The sequence below is a fragment of the Squalius cephalus genome (genome assembly GCF_949319135.1).
Source record: "Squalius cephalus genome assembly, chromosome: 1".
In the NCBI taxonomy this organism is placed as follows: Eukaryota; Metazoa; Chordata; class Actinopteri; order Cypriniformes; family Leuciscidae; genus Squalius; species Squalius cephalus.
Window position 1 is genome coordinate 46,195,185 of NC_137122.1, and position 12,713 is coordinate 46,207,897.

General features: G+C 37.2%; 1 protein-coding gene across 1 annotated transcript; it reads left to right on the plus strand.

The window, feature by feature from the left end:
• Positions 1-1,826: 1,826 nt before the first annotated feature.
• Positions 1,827-8,727, plus strand: nags (N-acetylglutamate synthase). Its single transcript, XM_079893995.1, has 8 exons — positions 1,827-2,280; positions 3,375-3,661; positions 4,096-4,309; positions 5,675-5,855; positions 6,957-6,996; positions 7,353-7,484; positions 8,269-8,451; positions 8,540-8,727. Exons 1-8 carry the CDS (start codon positions 1,858-1,860, stop codon positions 8,715-8,717), a joined length of 1,638 nt encoding a protein of 545 aa, XP_079750121.1. The 5' UTR covers positions 1,827-1,857; the 3' UTR covers positions 8,718-8,727.
• The last annotated feature ends 3,986 nt before the right edge of the window (positions 8,728-12,713 follow it).

Below are 12,713 nucleotides of genomic sequence, written 5' to 3' on the forward strand. Positions count from 1 at the left end.
CAGACTGTGTTAAGTGAAAATGGTTTTCCAAAGTACTCTTGAGCACATGTGGCTGTATTTAACAGAGTATGATGGTTTCTCATACAATGCCATCTGAGGGCTCGATGGTCACACACATTCATCAGAGCAGAGGTCTCCTGCCTTGTCTAACTTGTACTGAGATTTCTCTGGATTCCCTGAATCTTTTCACAATATTATATGGTAGATGGTCAAAGACATAAATTCTTTGCAATCTTGCATTGAGAAATTTGAATTGTTTGACAATTCTCTCATGATATTTGGTACAAAGTGGTGAGCCATGACCATATTTTTGCTTGCAAAGACTGAGAAGCTCTTTTACACCCAAACACGATTCCCCCATTTACAAAATACAATCATGTTGTTCAGTGAAAACATTGGAAACTTTTCTTTGTACTTTTGTCAATTAAAAAAAGCTTCAAGACAATTAACAAATAACAGATTCTTGATTTTATTGCATTTTACATAATGTCCCAACTTTTCTGGAAATGGGAAATTCTTCATGCCTTAAAATAGCTTGAATGTAACTCTACACCCTTGCCTCATTTAGTATAAATTCGCTCCGCCTCCACTCACTAGCTCAGAGATCCACTCGTTGACGATCACTTACAAGGTAATTTGTGACGTCAGAAACACCAGCGATTTCAAACCTCGATTTTGAGACTGTCTTTGGTTCACTGCAGTTTTAAGGAGAAAATACAGCAATGGTGTTGACTTATGAATGTTTGGTATCAAGATGACATCTTTCCTGGGAAGCAAGACAATGCCAGGCCTCATTCTGCACGTGCTAAAACTGAGTGGTTTCTAGACACTCTGCACCGAAGGGATGTGCCTGACTGCCTGCCTGCAGTCCAGATCTGTCTCTTTGTTATAAATGTATACCCATCATGAAAAGGTGAATCAGAATCAGTGAATAAAAAAATCCTCTGTTGCATTGCTGTGGCACAGGCTGGGTTTAAACAGGAGTTTAAACAGATTTGTGTGGAGATTTTTGTGGACAGAGAAAGTGAAGAAATCCAGGTCAGTGTTTGGCACCATATGGAGCTCACTGACAGCAGCATCATCAGATTATTGCTGACAGACTAACAGAGACTGCCTATTCCTTTCTTGAGGGAAATACCAGCTTTTCAAGTTGAATTCATATGGCCAATATAAGACTCTTTATGCTCCTTTTTGTCTGATATATCCTCCTAAGACCCATAAAAAAAAAGAAAAAAGATTTTCATTACATTGTTTGGAGTTTAAGAAACAAATGTTTGTTTTTTTTTTTTTTACATTTTATATGTCCTATGTAGAGGACACCCGAACTCAGTTAAATAGAAAATGAAAATAAGACTATATATATATATATATATATATATATATATATATATATATATATATATATATATATATATATATATATTCATTATACCAGTTAATTTTTAGGTTGCATGCTATTTTATTTTCTATAAGTTGTCCTCTTTAAAACAGATATGAGAATAACTTGGAGAAAGATATTTAGATTGTGTGTAAATGTTTATATTTTGCATTTTGTAGGCCTACATACTAATAGGGGTTAAATGTAAATCAGGGTTTTCAGGACTTCAACAGCTCTAAGAAATTTTGCAAAATTACAATTCATTGGTTTGTTTGATAGCTTGCTGTCGTTATAATAACCTATATGCTTTATTTTAATTTCCTGACATTTAAGCTATAACTTTACCCCGCAATTTTCCTTACTGTAAATACAAAATAGTTTGCAAAATAATTTATTTTCTATTGCACACCACGGGAGCTCCTGACAGCTGATTCAGCCACGTGTCCTCGCCTGGACCATATTCACCCCTCATAATCCTGATGTGGTCAGCTGAAGGTAGCTTTCGGGGGCCATTAGATTCCTCTGCACAACTCATGGCCAAAGTCAACAGCGGTTCGTCCGGTTGCAGGGCCATGGCCATCATGGCTGACCAGTTTTGGACGAAACCGTCAGCCCTGAGTCAGCAGAGGAGCGGTCATCATCGGCGGAGACTAGTCCCAGTCAACCAGCGCCTGAGGTCAGCCAGTGCTGCGGGACACGGCAGCAAAACCCCGGCGTGGACCCTACAGGAGCTCCCCAACTACACCTCCCCGAGCGAGCTCAACCTCTGGTCCAACCGCACGCTGATCTACAGAGATGTCAAGGCTTTTCTCAATCAAATTGGAGGTGATCCACGTGAGGCTCGGTACTGGTTAACACACTTTCAGCGGGCCGGTTTATCTCTAGTGTTTGCGGTACTGCAGGTGCGTGTCTTGAGACCATAGAGTTAGAATATACATTAATTAGCCTACTATATTACATATGTTTTTAATGTTCTTTTTGTACAATTCATATTATATTATAATAATGTTTGTTTTATATTGAAAATATATTAGCTTATATATTTGATACATCTTGGATTTTATATTTTTAAATGTATCAATTAATTTTTCATATAAATGAATTCTATTCAACCTAATACTCTTAATAGCTTATAAAATAACAAGTTAGGCTATACTACTATACTTATATAGTCTAATTAAAACTTTAAGTCTTCAAACAGCTATAATTGTAATTTGTTTATTGATGAAAGCCTATAAAGTTAAGCTATGAAATGTAAAGGGTTAAAAATCTTAATAAATCTGTTTATGTGAGGCAATGTGTGTTGTGTTTTAATATCTGTTTATGTGTTTTAATATTTTATTGCTTGTTCATAATCATAAGTAAATGCAACAATATATAAATTGGAAAATGTGGGTCTACTTTATTGCATATTAAGTTATCTGTGCTTAAATATTTAAGTTCATTCAGATGGCCATAACTCTATACTGTATGTATATAGCCTAATACTAAAATCTCAATGCAGGTAATTATTTTATTATAATTGTATAAATTTTAAGTATATATGAAATATTTACAGCTACATAGGCATTTATTATTTAAAAAGAAAATCATATAAATATATTGTTAAATAGTCTCAGAAGCCAAACTTGAACATTTTATGTGAAGTCTCTGCCGACTTGTCATCTATGCTGCTGCTCAAATTGTGCACGAGTGTACATATCCTTTCTGTTGGTTTGTTGACTCTGCAGACAATTGAAGCCTTTTTTTGTTTCAGGATCACTGGTCAAACTAAATTAACCTTAGGTAGGCTGCTATACGCTGCAGATATCTGAGCTCTTCATAGAAGCAGACTCTTTCCGACTTAGTAGTCTAAAATGATAAATAACAGTTATGTTTGTTGTGATTGTACTTATTTTCTAAAAACCTTAATGGCAGCTGATACACATAGTTGTTCCTTGAGGTCATGACATTTCAAATAGACATCTGAAGCTGATTTCTGTGTTGTCCTCCTCAGGTTGACACGTCAGTGTTTGATAGCCGTGAGATGGTCCAGAGCCTGGCCTTTGGACTCTCCTTCCTGCAGCGAATGGATATGAAGCTCGTGGTGGTGATGGGATTGCCTCCTGAGATGGAAGAGGAGGACAGCAACAGCACTGGGACTAATTCCACCCTCGCCAGGACGGTGATGGTGAAACATTGCCAGGCTTTAACAGAAGCACTTCAGCACAACTCAGCCAATGTGATGCCCTTCTTTAGTTCAGAGGCCGTTTTACAACTGCGGGACCCTCAGGATGAGAGCAGGTTTAGAAACCACTTTAAGGCCCGTTCACATCAAGAGCGATAACTATAAATGATAACTTAATTAACGTCCACACCAACACACAATAACATTGTTTATTATAAACGCGCACTGCAGTTTTGTCACTGCCTCTTTAAATGCTTGCGCTGGTTGCTTTATAGTTGGCGGATTCTGAATGGATGTCAATGTTTTTATTGTTCACAAGCTGAAAAAAAATTTTTTTCTAAAAGTGATTCCAACAACATTGCCGTTATTGTTATAGTTGTGGTGTGGACTCTATTCATGTTATTCTTTCACATTTAGAATGATTTTTAAATCTAGGCCTATATTGTTGTCGTCCTTTGTGTAAATGTCATAATGGACTCCTCCTAGTACACATCAGAGTCTCCTCTCTCTCTCACACACACAAACACTTTGTCTCTGTGTCCTCTATCAGCAGTGGTCCCTCAGTTGTTGTGGACTCAGCTCTTCTGCAGTGGACTCTGGACTGTAGAGCCATTCCGCTGGTCTGTCCAGTGGGCCGCGATGCAGGTGGTCGTTCTTCTGTTCTCAGCTCGATCCAGGTGACGGCAGCCGTCTCGCAGTCACTGCAGCCTCAGAAAGTCATATTCCTGAACAGCTCAGGGGGCCTCCGTAACCAAAACCACAAGGTACAGTAGGATTAATATGTGAATCTGACTAACAAGAAATTGTTGTATTACTTAATTTTATTAATGGAGGCATTTGTGTATGTGTGTTTGTGTATTGAGGCCAGGGGAGTAAGGTTTACCTGCACAGCTAAACCTTAAATGTCCCTTTTCCAGGATACTGTATTTTAAAGATAACTTTGTACACTCCAAAATAAGCTTTACAGATCTTTATTTTAAAGTTTTTAAGCAATGTTTGTCATGCTTATTCATTTCAGTCAGGGACTGGGATGGCCATTGCAGATGCTGTTTTGTGCTCAGTGACCCGTTTTTGTTTTGATTTTGATGTTTGTTTTTGGATCACTGTCCTGTTGGAAGATCCAAAAATGGCCCGTTATAAGATTTCTAGCAGAAGTTGTCAGGTTTTGATTTTTTATATGCTGGTATTTGTTCAAATCCATGATGCCGTAGAACCCGTCCCGTTTGAGGTTCCAGTAGTGTCAGTTAAACCAAGGTTTTAAACCAAAACCAAGCATCTGCAATGGCCATCCCAGTCCCTGACCTGAACCCTATAGAAAATGAGTGGGCTGAACTGAAGAGAAGAAGCGCCAACATGGATCTGGGAATCTGAAGGATCTGGAGAGATTCATTACGGAGGAATGGTCTCTGATCTCTTGTCAGGTGTTCTCCAAACTCATCACGCATTATAGGAGAAAACTCAGAGCTGTTATCTTGGAAAAAAGAGGTTGCAAAAAGTATTTAATAAAAGGGGGCAAATAATTGTTCCCAACGTGTCTTGGAGAAAATTTTTATTTCATAATGTGATTTCCCCCCCAATTTCAATTCTTCTACTTCAATGAAATGTTAGATTTTTGCTAATTTCTTATTATAAAATATCAAGAGATTTATTTTTTACAGCCATCTTTGATCATATTTACCAAGGGGGCAAATAATTCTGACCAGCACTGTATTTATATATTTCTATATAATATGCTATTTATCGTTCTAAAACTATAAAATGTAAAAGAATATTTGAAGCCTGTTCTCTTACCAATTGTGTATCTCATTACACATAGCCTATATTTTAAAATTGTCATAGCATTGTAAACAGGTTTGCTTTGCAGCCAATATAGTTTATAAAACTATCATAAACTAAATGTCTTGCTATAAATTTCAATAAAGAGTGGTTTAACGGCAGAAATGGTTCAAGAAATGATTGTTGCTTCAATAGCGTAAAGTGAACACAAGGTGGCAGTGTTACAATTTCTACATTTCTGGGTGGTATGCAGCAGTTAATGCCTTTTTCTCAAATATAAATGCGCACATAATGAATACACATCATGGGCTAAAGTGTTCCTAATTAAAATCATGGTCTATTTTATTTTTCAGGTGTTGGGTTTAGTGTCACTGCCGGGAGATTTGCCAGGCCTGAGTTGTGCGAAATGGCTGAGTGAAGTGGAGAAAAGGCGCATCAGTACCATTGCACAGCTGCTCAACCTGCTGCCAGCTGACAGCTCGGCCGTACTCACCTCAGCTGGCACGCTTCTCACTGAGCTCTTCAGCCATAAAGGTACAAGAGAGAAAACACACACTTACTGAGACAAATGACACTTATGTTCTCTTTTTCTCTCATTAAAGTCAATAGACATATGACTCCGAGACAGATAACAAGCAGAAACTGGCGACGAGCTTTTGTTTTGTTAACATCCACCTATTTGTATGCGCATTTTGGGATATAAAAAAACTAATGGATGGAAATGCCAAGATGCGCATATATTCTAAAAATGCGCTCTTTTGAATCTGATAGCCTACATTTTTTTATCCGATAAGCATGCGCATAAACGACGATGGACACACATGTAGGCTACCGAATAAATTCCTCGATGCGCAGCAAAAATATATATTTGATGGGATGGCATAACTGGACTAACCAGAGTACCGATCTGAACTAAACCTGGGAACCGATCTGAAATGCTATTTTAGTTGTTCTGAATGCCTGAGCAAAGTTTGTGACTTTGTCATAGCATTGGGTGGAGTACTACGGCCCCTTGCTGCTGCTGTCTGCTGAATGCGTGGATTTTACAAGGTTTAACTAATATTGGTTAAAAGTAAGACTAAGAGTTTGATTAATGATAACAGAATATCTTGGACCAGTAAAAAAAGAGCAAAGTTTCTACCGTTTGTATTTCTTAAACCCACAATGGGTTAAAGGTGCATTAAGCAAGATTCTGAGTTTTTGCAGAACTATGCCCCCTCTGGCGGCAAGCGAAACTGCAGCCAGAGATGTGCACGCTCACTAGACAAAAGTTTTCTTTTTTTTATCTTACGTGGAGTTTGCGTTGGTGTTTGAAATGAACTACAAGCAGGTCTCTTACAATCCATCTTCTACGGAGAATGCCGGCGAATACACAAACCTGCCAGACATAGCTATGTGAGCGTGCCTTGAACGCGCATGACGTCACGCCCAGTCTAAAATTCCGGCCCGAATCCCTCTTATTTATTTTACTTTACAGGATTATAGAGACAATCTCAGTGATCAGAGAAGGGCTCATTCAGCCCATCAGGCAATTGTTTAAGCATGTATGGGTTAGAAAACGGGTATTTTTAACATGAAAAGTTGCTTAATGCACCTTTAAGGAAACATGTCTGTATTGCTTTATCCGTCTTTCAGGCTCAGGCACCCTGTTTAAAAATGGAGATCCCATCCACAGGTATGTGACTTTTTGCAGTTTATTTCTTTTAGTCTTTTTTAAGTCCAAATTTTCTACCTATCCACCATATGGAACATTTTACAATGCTGTTAAAATGTCTGTGTGCAATCACAGTTTCCCTATTTCACAACCAGCTTGGTCAGAGTTTAGGCTGTCATTAAATAATCAAGAATAAACAAGCAGTTTTTACCACAGGTGTCAGGCTGGATATCTCAGTGAAGTACTGTAAATTAAACCATAGGCATTTATTAGAGACAAATATTTAAGATATTGTGTTCACTGTGTGTAATCTGATATGAATGGCGTCAAGCCTGACAAAGATTAGCAGTGAATGACAGCTTTATTTCCGGTCACAGATACAACAGCCTAGATGACATTGACACTGGCCGTCTCTTGGCACTGATAAACAAGTCTTTCGAAAGGAACCTGAAAGAGGATTACATAGCATCTCTCAAGGGCAGACTGCATTCTATTTACCTGTCTGAAGGGTAAGAACAAGTTGTTGAAACACCAAGCCTCAATGAAAATGTTTTACATCATACTGTATGGCCAAAGAAATATGAAAGAAAATGATCCAGTGTCACAATCTGCTCCATGTAAAGGGAAAGTTGAATCATTGGGAAATAAGAAAAAAAGTCAATAGAAAACTTCATATTTTCATAATTAACCCAGGACCAGGTTTAATATTAAATTTTTTTTTTTAACAGGTGGTAGTAGTATTCGTAGTAGTAATAGCATTAGTGATAGTATTTTTGTCAAAGACCACGTCTGGTGTTGTGTGAATTTTGACTCCCTGCCAAATTATTACCCTCTTTGTTGAAGCCGCTAACTGACTGCCTAATCCTAAACCTACCCATACTGGGGATTTAGGAAGGTAATAATCTAAATATAAATTATTTATATGCAGTGTAATTTTTGATGATAGCGTTATTTTATATGTGCATAAGCAATGCTTCTTTTGCTTGTTTCTGCTTCTTCTTCGGCTGGGTTTTGATCTGGAGATTCTGTACTCTTTCAGAAGACGTCTAATAGCGCCCCCTGCCATATAACAGTAAAAACACGGATTGCCTGAAAATTCCGTCAATGGCAGGGAAAGAGTTAAGGGTTTAACACAGCTCACTCACTGACACACCTTACCCCTCTCACTTCTTTACATGACACAGTTGTGGTATTTTTAAATGACGTTTCACCCTTGTGGTAAATCATGCTCATAGTTTTATGCTTCTAGAATATAAGCTTACTGAATCTGTGCCTGTATGCATTTAATTGCAGGTACAGTGCGGCTGCTATAATCACCACAGAGCCTGTGAACAGCGGCACTCCGTACCTGGACAAATTTGTGGTCAGCAGCAGTAAACAAGGTCAAGGAACTGGGCAGATCTTGTGGGAGTGTATTCGTCAGGACTTGGGCAAGCTCTTCTGGAGATCCCGCGCCACTAACCGCATCAATCCCTGGTGTGTCCCGTCCTCCGCATTGCATTGTTGCGATTCCCATTTTTTGCCCATCGATCATTCATCTCTCATTCTGCTTTCAAATCCTCAGGTATTTCAAGCACTGTGATGGCAGTTTTGTAAATGGTCACTGGATTGTATTCTGGCTTGGCCTTACAGACATCCGTGAGTCTTACGTGCTGGTGGAGTACGCCAAGTGCCTTCCTGACTCTTTCTGCTCTCACACCGCAACAGAAGTGAAACCCCTTCAGCAACCCCAAGGGTCATAAAACCATACTCATCCCATGACCTTGTTATTATTATTATTACTATTATTATCAAGCAGAGCTTCATATCTTCACAGTTTCTTGGAATATTGGTTGAGTAGCTTAAAGGAACAAATTGAATGTCGTCCCAAATGCATAACACATTATTTCTAGAGCACAAAATGAGTTTTGAGTCATCTGCTCCTGGCCCCCATCACTTTCTTTAAAAAAAAAAAAAAAAAGGTTCTAAAAAGGGGGTTTTGTAGCAATGCCAGATAAAACAGTGGATCTCAATCTTGATAACCATGTCCTCCTGGTTAAAAACCACTGCCATAGAAGAATCTGTCTGTGAACAGTTCTTAAAAGAAAAAGTTACTGTGAAGAACAGTATAAAAAAAACTGGGGCCATGTATAAAGCCACTCAGAGTAAAATTTTTGTATTAAGTGTGTCAAAATTCTAAGAATGACATTGATTTTACTCTTATTCCTAAACTTAAGAATAAGTGTGATACATAAAGTGTTGAGACTAGGTCTCAGCTCCTAAATTATTTAAGAGTGCTGGAGAGGTATCCTAACCTAGTTAGGAGTAACAAGATGGCAGCAGAGAGGAGGAGGCTGCGCACTTTTCAATGAAAATATAATGTATTGGAGTTGAATGATGACGGAGTTGATCAAACGATAAAAGTTTGACCATCAAGGTATTCTTTTTGTAACTTATCTTTAAGTAATTGAATAGCTTCTCCCACTCTACAAATCAATGCTCTAACTGCAGAAATGAATGTAATAATTGCATTTTTGGCAACTGGAAAAATGCAGCAGTGCACCGGTGATGACTTGGGCTCATCAGTCCAGAGTAAACAGGGTCTTAAATAGCACTATTGTGGCACTGACCACACCAAACATACAGTAGTGGCCAAAAGTGATGTGTGGAGTTATTTTTTATTTTTTAAATGACCCTTCAAGTTTGTTTAAACCATCAAATTATGAGGAAAATATTTTTATATTTATATATTTTTTTTAATATTTTAAAATATGAGGGAAGAACAAAACACTAAACTTAGTGAAGGTATTTATCTGACAAAATTATTTCAAGTCAAGTCAACTTTATTTATATAGCGCTTTTTACAACACAGATTGTTTCAAAGAAGCTTATTGATTACAGGAAAAAAATGCAACAAAGTTGGTTTTGGTTGTACAGCAGATCAAGAAGAAAATAGTGTCATTGTCCAGCTTAAGTAAGTTCAGTGTTGATTCATTTCCATTGTAAAAATCATTAGTTATCTATTTAGTTAATTTATCTATACAGCCGCTCTGGAGAAAACAGTCATCGTCCAGCTCAGTTCAGTTCTCAGACAATGGTGTCAATACAGGCAGATCAATTATATTGCTGAATATTAAGTGACAAATAAGACAAACTACAGCTAGAGGTTTTAGAAAAACTAAAAAGCTCTCAAGAAAAAAAAAATCATACATTGACTGCAACATTTAATATCAATTTAATTTCAATTATTAATATTTCACTGTCTGTTTTTTCATGTGTTTATAATTTCTTTGTATGACAGCCTGGCTAAAAATTATGTCTGTACAATTTGGCATGTGTCATTGTGTTATTACAAATAAACAACTGACTCCAAGCACAACTACACAATATGCTTACAAAATCTTTAACACATTTTTAATACTATTTGAATCTTTGCCGGACATCACTTTTGGCCACTACTGTATGGCAGTTCATTGACTTTCCAACTGATCTTCAAATCTTGCGCAAAATCAAGCCACTTTTATGAGGATTTTGGGCTTCCCTGGAGTTGTTGGAGCAACTGATGGATCTCATCCATCAACTGTAAATGAGGAGACATATCAATGGAAAAGGATTCCACAACATCAATACAATTTTTTTTATAATTTTGCACGATGCAAACAATTATTATTATTATTATTTTTTTAAATATTAAAGTTATAGTCTCTTAATTAAATTATTTTTTTATTATAATTACATTAAATGATTGGTGTCATGCTGCTGTGACTTCACCCTTGCAGGCTCACTATGGGCGGCCATTTTTGGTTGACATCATTGTAGTCCTTAGTTTGCAACACTTAAGTGCCACTTCAGTCAGCACTTAAATCAGTCTGACTTTACTGAAAGTTGCTTTTAGCTTCTTTATAAAAGTCTCCTACTCTTAGAGAAGTCTTACTTTTTACTAAGAATTTTTTGACACAAGTCAAAGCTTAAGACTATTCTTAAGAACATTTCTTATAAGTTTTATACATACATACATACAGTACGGGCCCTGGGGCCATATTCACAAAACATCTTAAGGCTAAAAGTAGCTCCTAACTTGCCGATTTTGGAGAGACTATATTACAAATAAAGGGCGTGTCAATCCTAATTTTCGGACTCTTCAATTTCACAAAGCATTTTAGCACAAAAACCAGTTCCTAAATCTGTGAAAAGTTGGGGTTAGTCAAGCGGACTCCTAAATCCTAAAAAGGCTGTTGCCGCAATCCGCCTCTGCAATCCACTCAAAGATACTCTACACTTTTGAGGCAATTGGCGATACTTGGGGCCTGAGGCTTTTCTTCATAAATGCAAGAAATATTTTGATTTTCATAGATTTTAGTCTGTGATGACATAACATAAAGGTTCATATATGTACAGGTAAAATGCATTGAATTATGAAGAATAAAACATTGCGGTCAAGTTGAGAGCAATGTCCTATTGTTGGTGCCGATTGCCTTGTGGGCAGCTCGGGTGACATGAGTTCAAGTTCTGGCTCGTGGACCTTTCCTGATTCCCCCCCCATCCCCGACTGGGAATAGGAACCAGCCGAGAGTGGGAGTCAGGGTTGCGGAGGGATGCTGTCGAGGTAACTATATAGGTAAGTCGGCTGTATGTATACCTCTCAAGCTTGATTAGATAGCCCATTTGAACGTGCTCCTCCTGAATTTTGTCGCTTGAATTATGCAAGACAATTAGCTAAACATACCTGTTTAATTAGTGACACTTGGCCTACATTTTAAAAACTTAAATTGAATATGGCAACATTTTTATTTGAAAATCTTTATTTGAAAATGGCAACATGATACCTCAGTCTACAATATTACTGATTTAATCACTGACAGAGACCCCTCTCCCATCAGCCAATCACTTTAGTCATATAGTAAATGTGTTGACATCATACATAGCAGAGGTGAACCCCACTTCTCTTAGCTTAAGACTTCTCTGTTCCTTAGTAAAAGTTGGTCTCACTCTCAGCAGCTTTGTGAATAGGTTTTAAGAAGAAACTCTTACCCAATAACTTTTACTGCTATTTAGGAGAACTCTCAATGGTAAGATAAAATGTTTTGTGAATCAGCCTCCTGAATAACTTTTTATGGAATCATGGATGCCAATAAAGAGCATTTCTTTTAAAGAGTGCATGGGATAAAAGCAGCTTGAACATTTTACCAAATCTTTTGTATTCTTCTCCAGACTACAGGCTAAATGATTTTATAGCCTTCACTGTAAAAAAAAAATAAAAAAAATTGTTGGTTTTACTTAAAAAAGTTACCTGGTTACCTAATTTTGAGTTCATTGAAATTTGAGCTAATGCAATAGAGATTGGTTTAATCAATAGAAACTCAAAATATTGTGTTATCTGAACCACATTAATTATCTAAGTTGATTAACAAATAATGAAAATATTTTCTTTACAGTATAAGATGGGTTCTCCTATTTCAAACACTTAATTAATTGGGATTTCAGTGCTACAACGTAATGATTTATTCCGTGTCAATGGAACAGCACAATGAAATTCTTTAGATGTGAGAATGACAACGGTGATGCAGAAGTTACAAAGGGTGAAATTTGCAGTCAAACCTGCATTTCTGCTTTGGCTGCTCAGTCATTTGAATAAACAGAGATTATGATTCTTTAGTCATCTCAAACTACATTTTTGGTAAGTTTGACTCACCTGAGACAATGGAAAAGTCATTTGCAATGTGCAAATGGGTTGACAGGAAGTTAGGATGAGGAATATT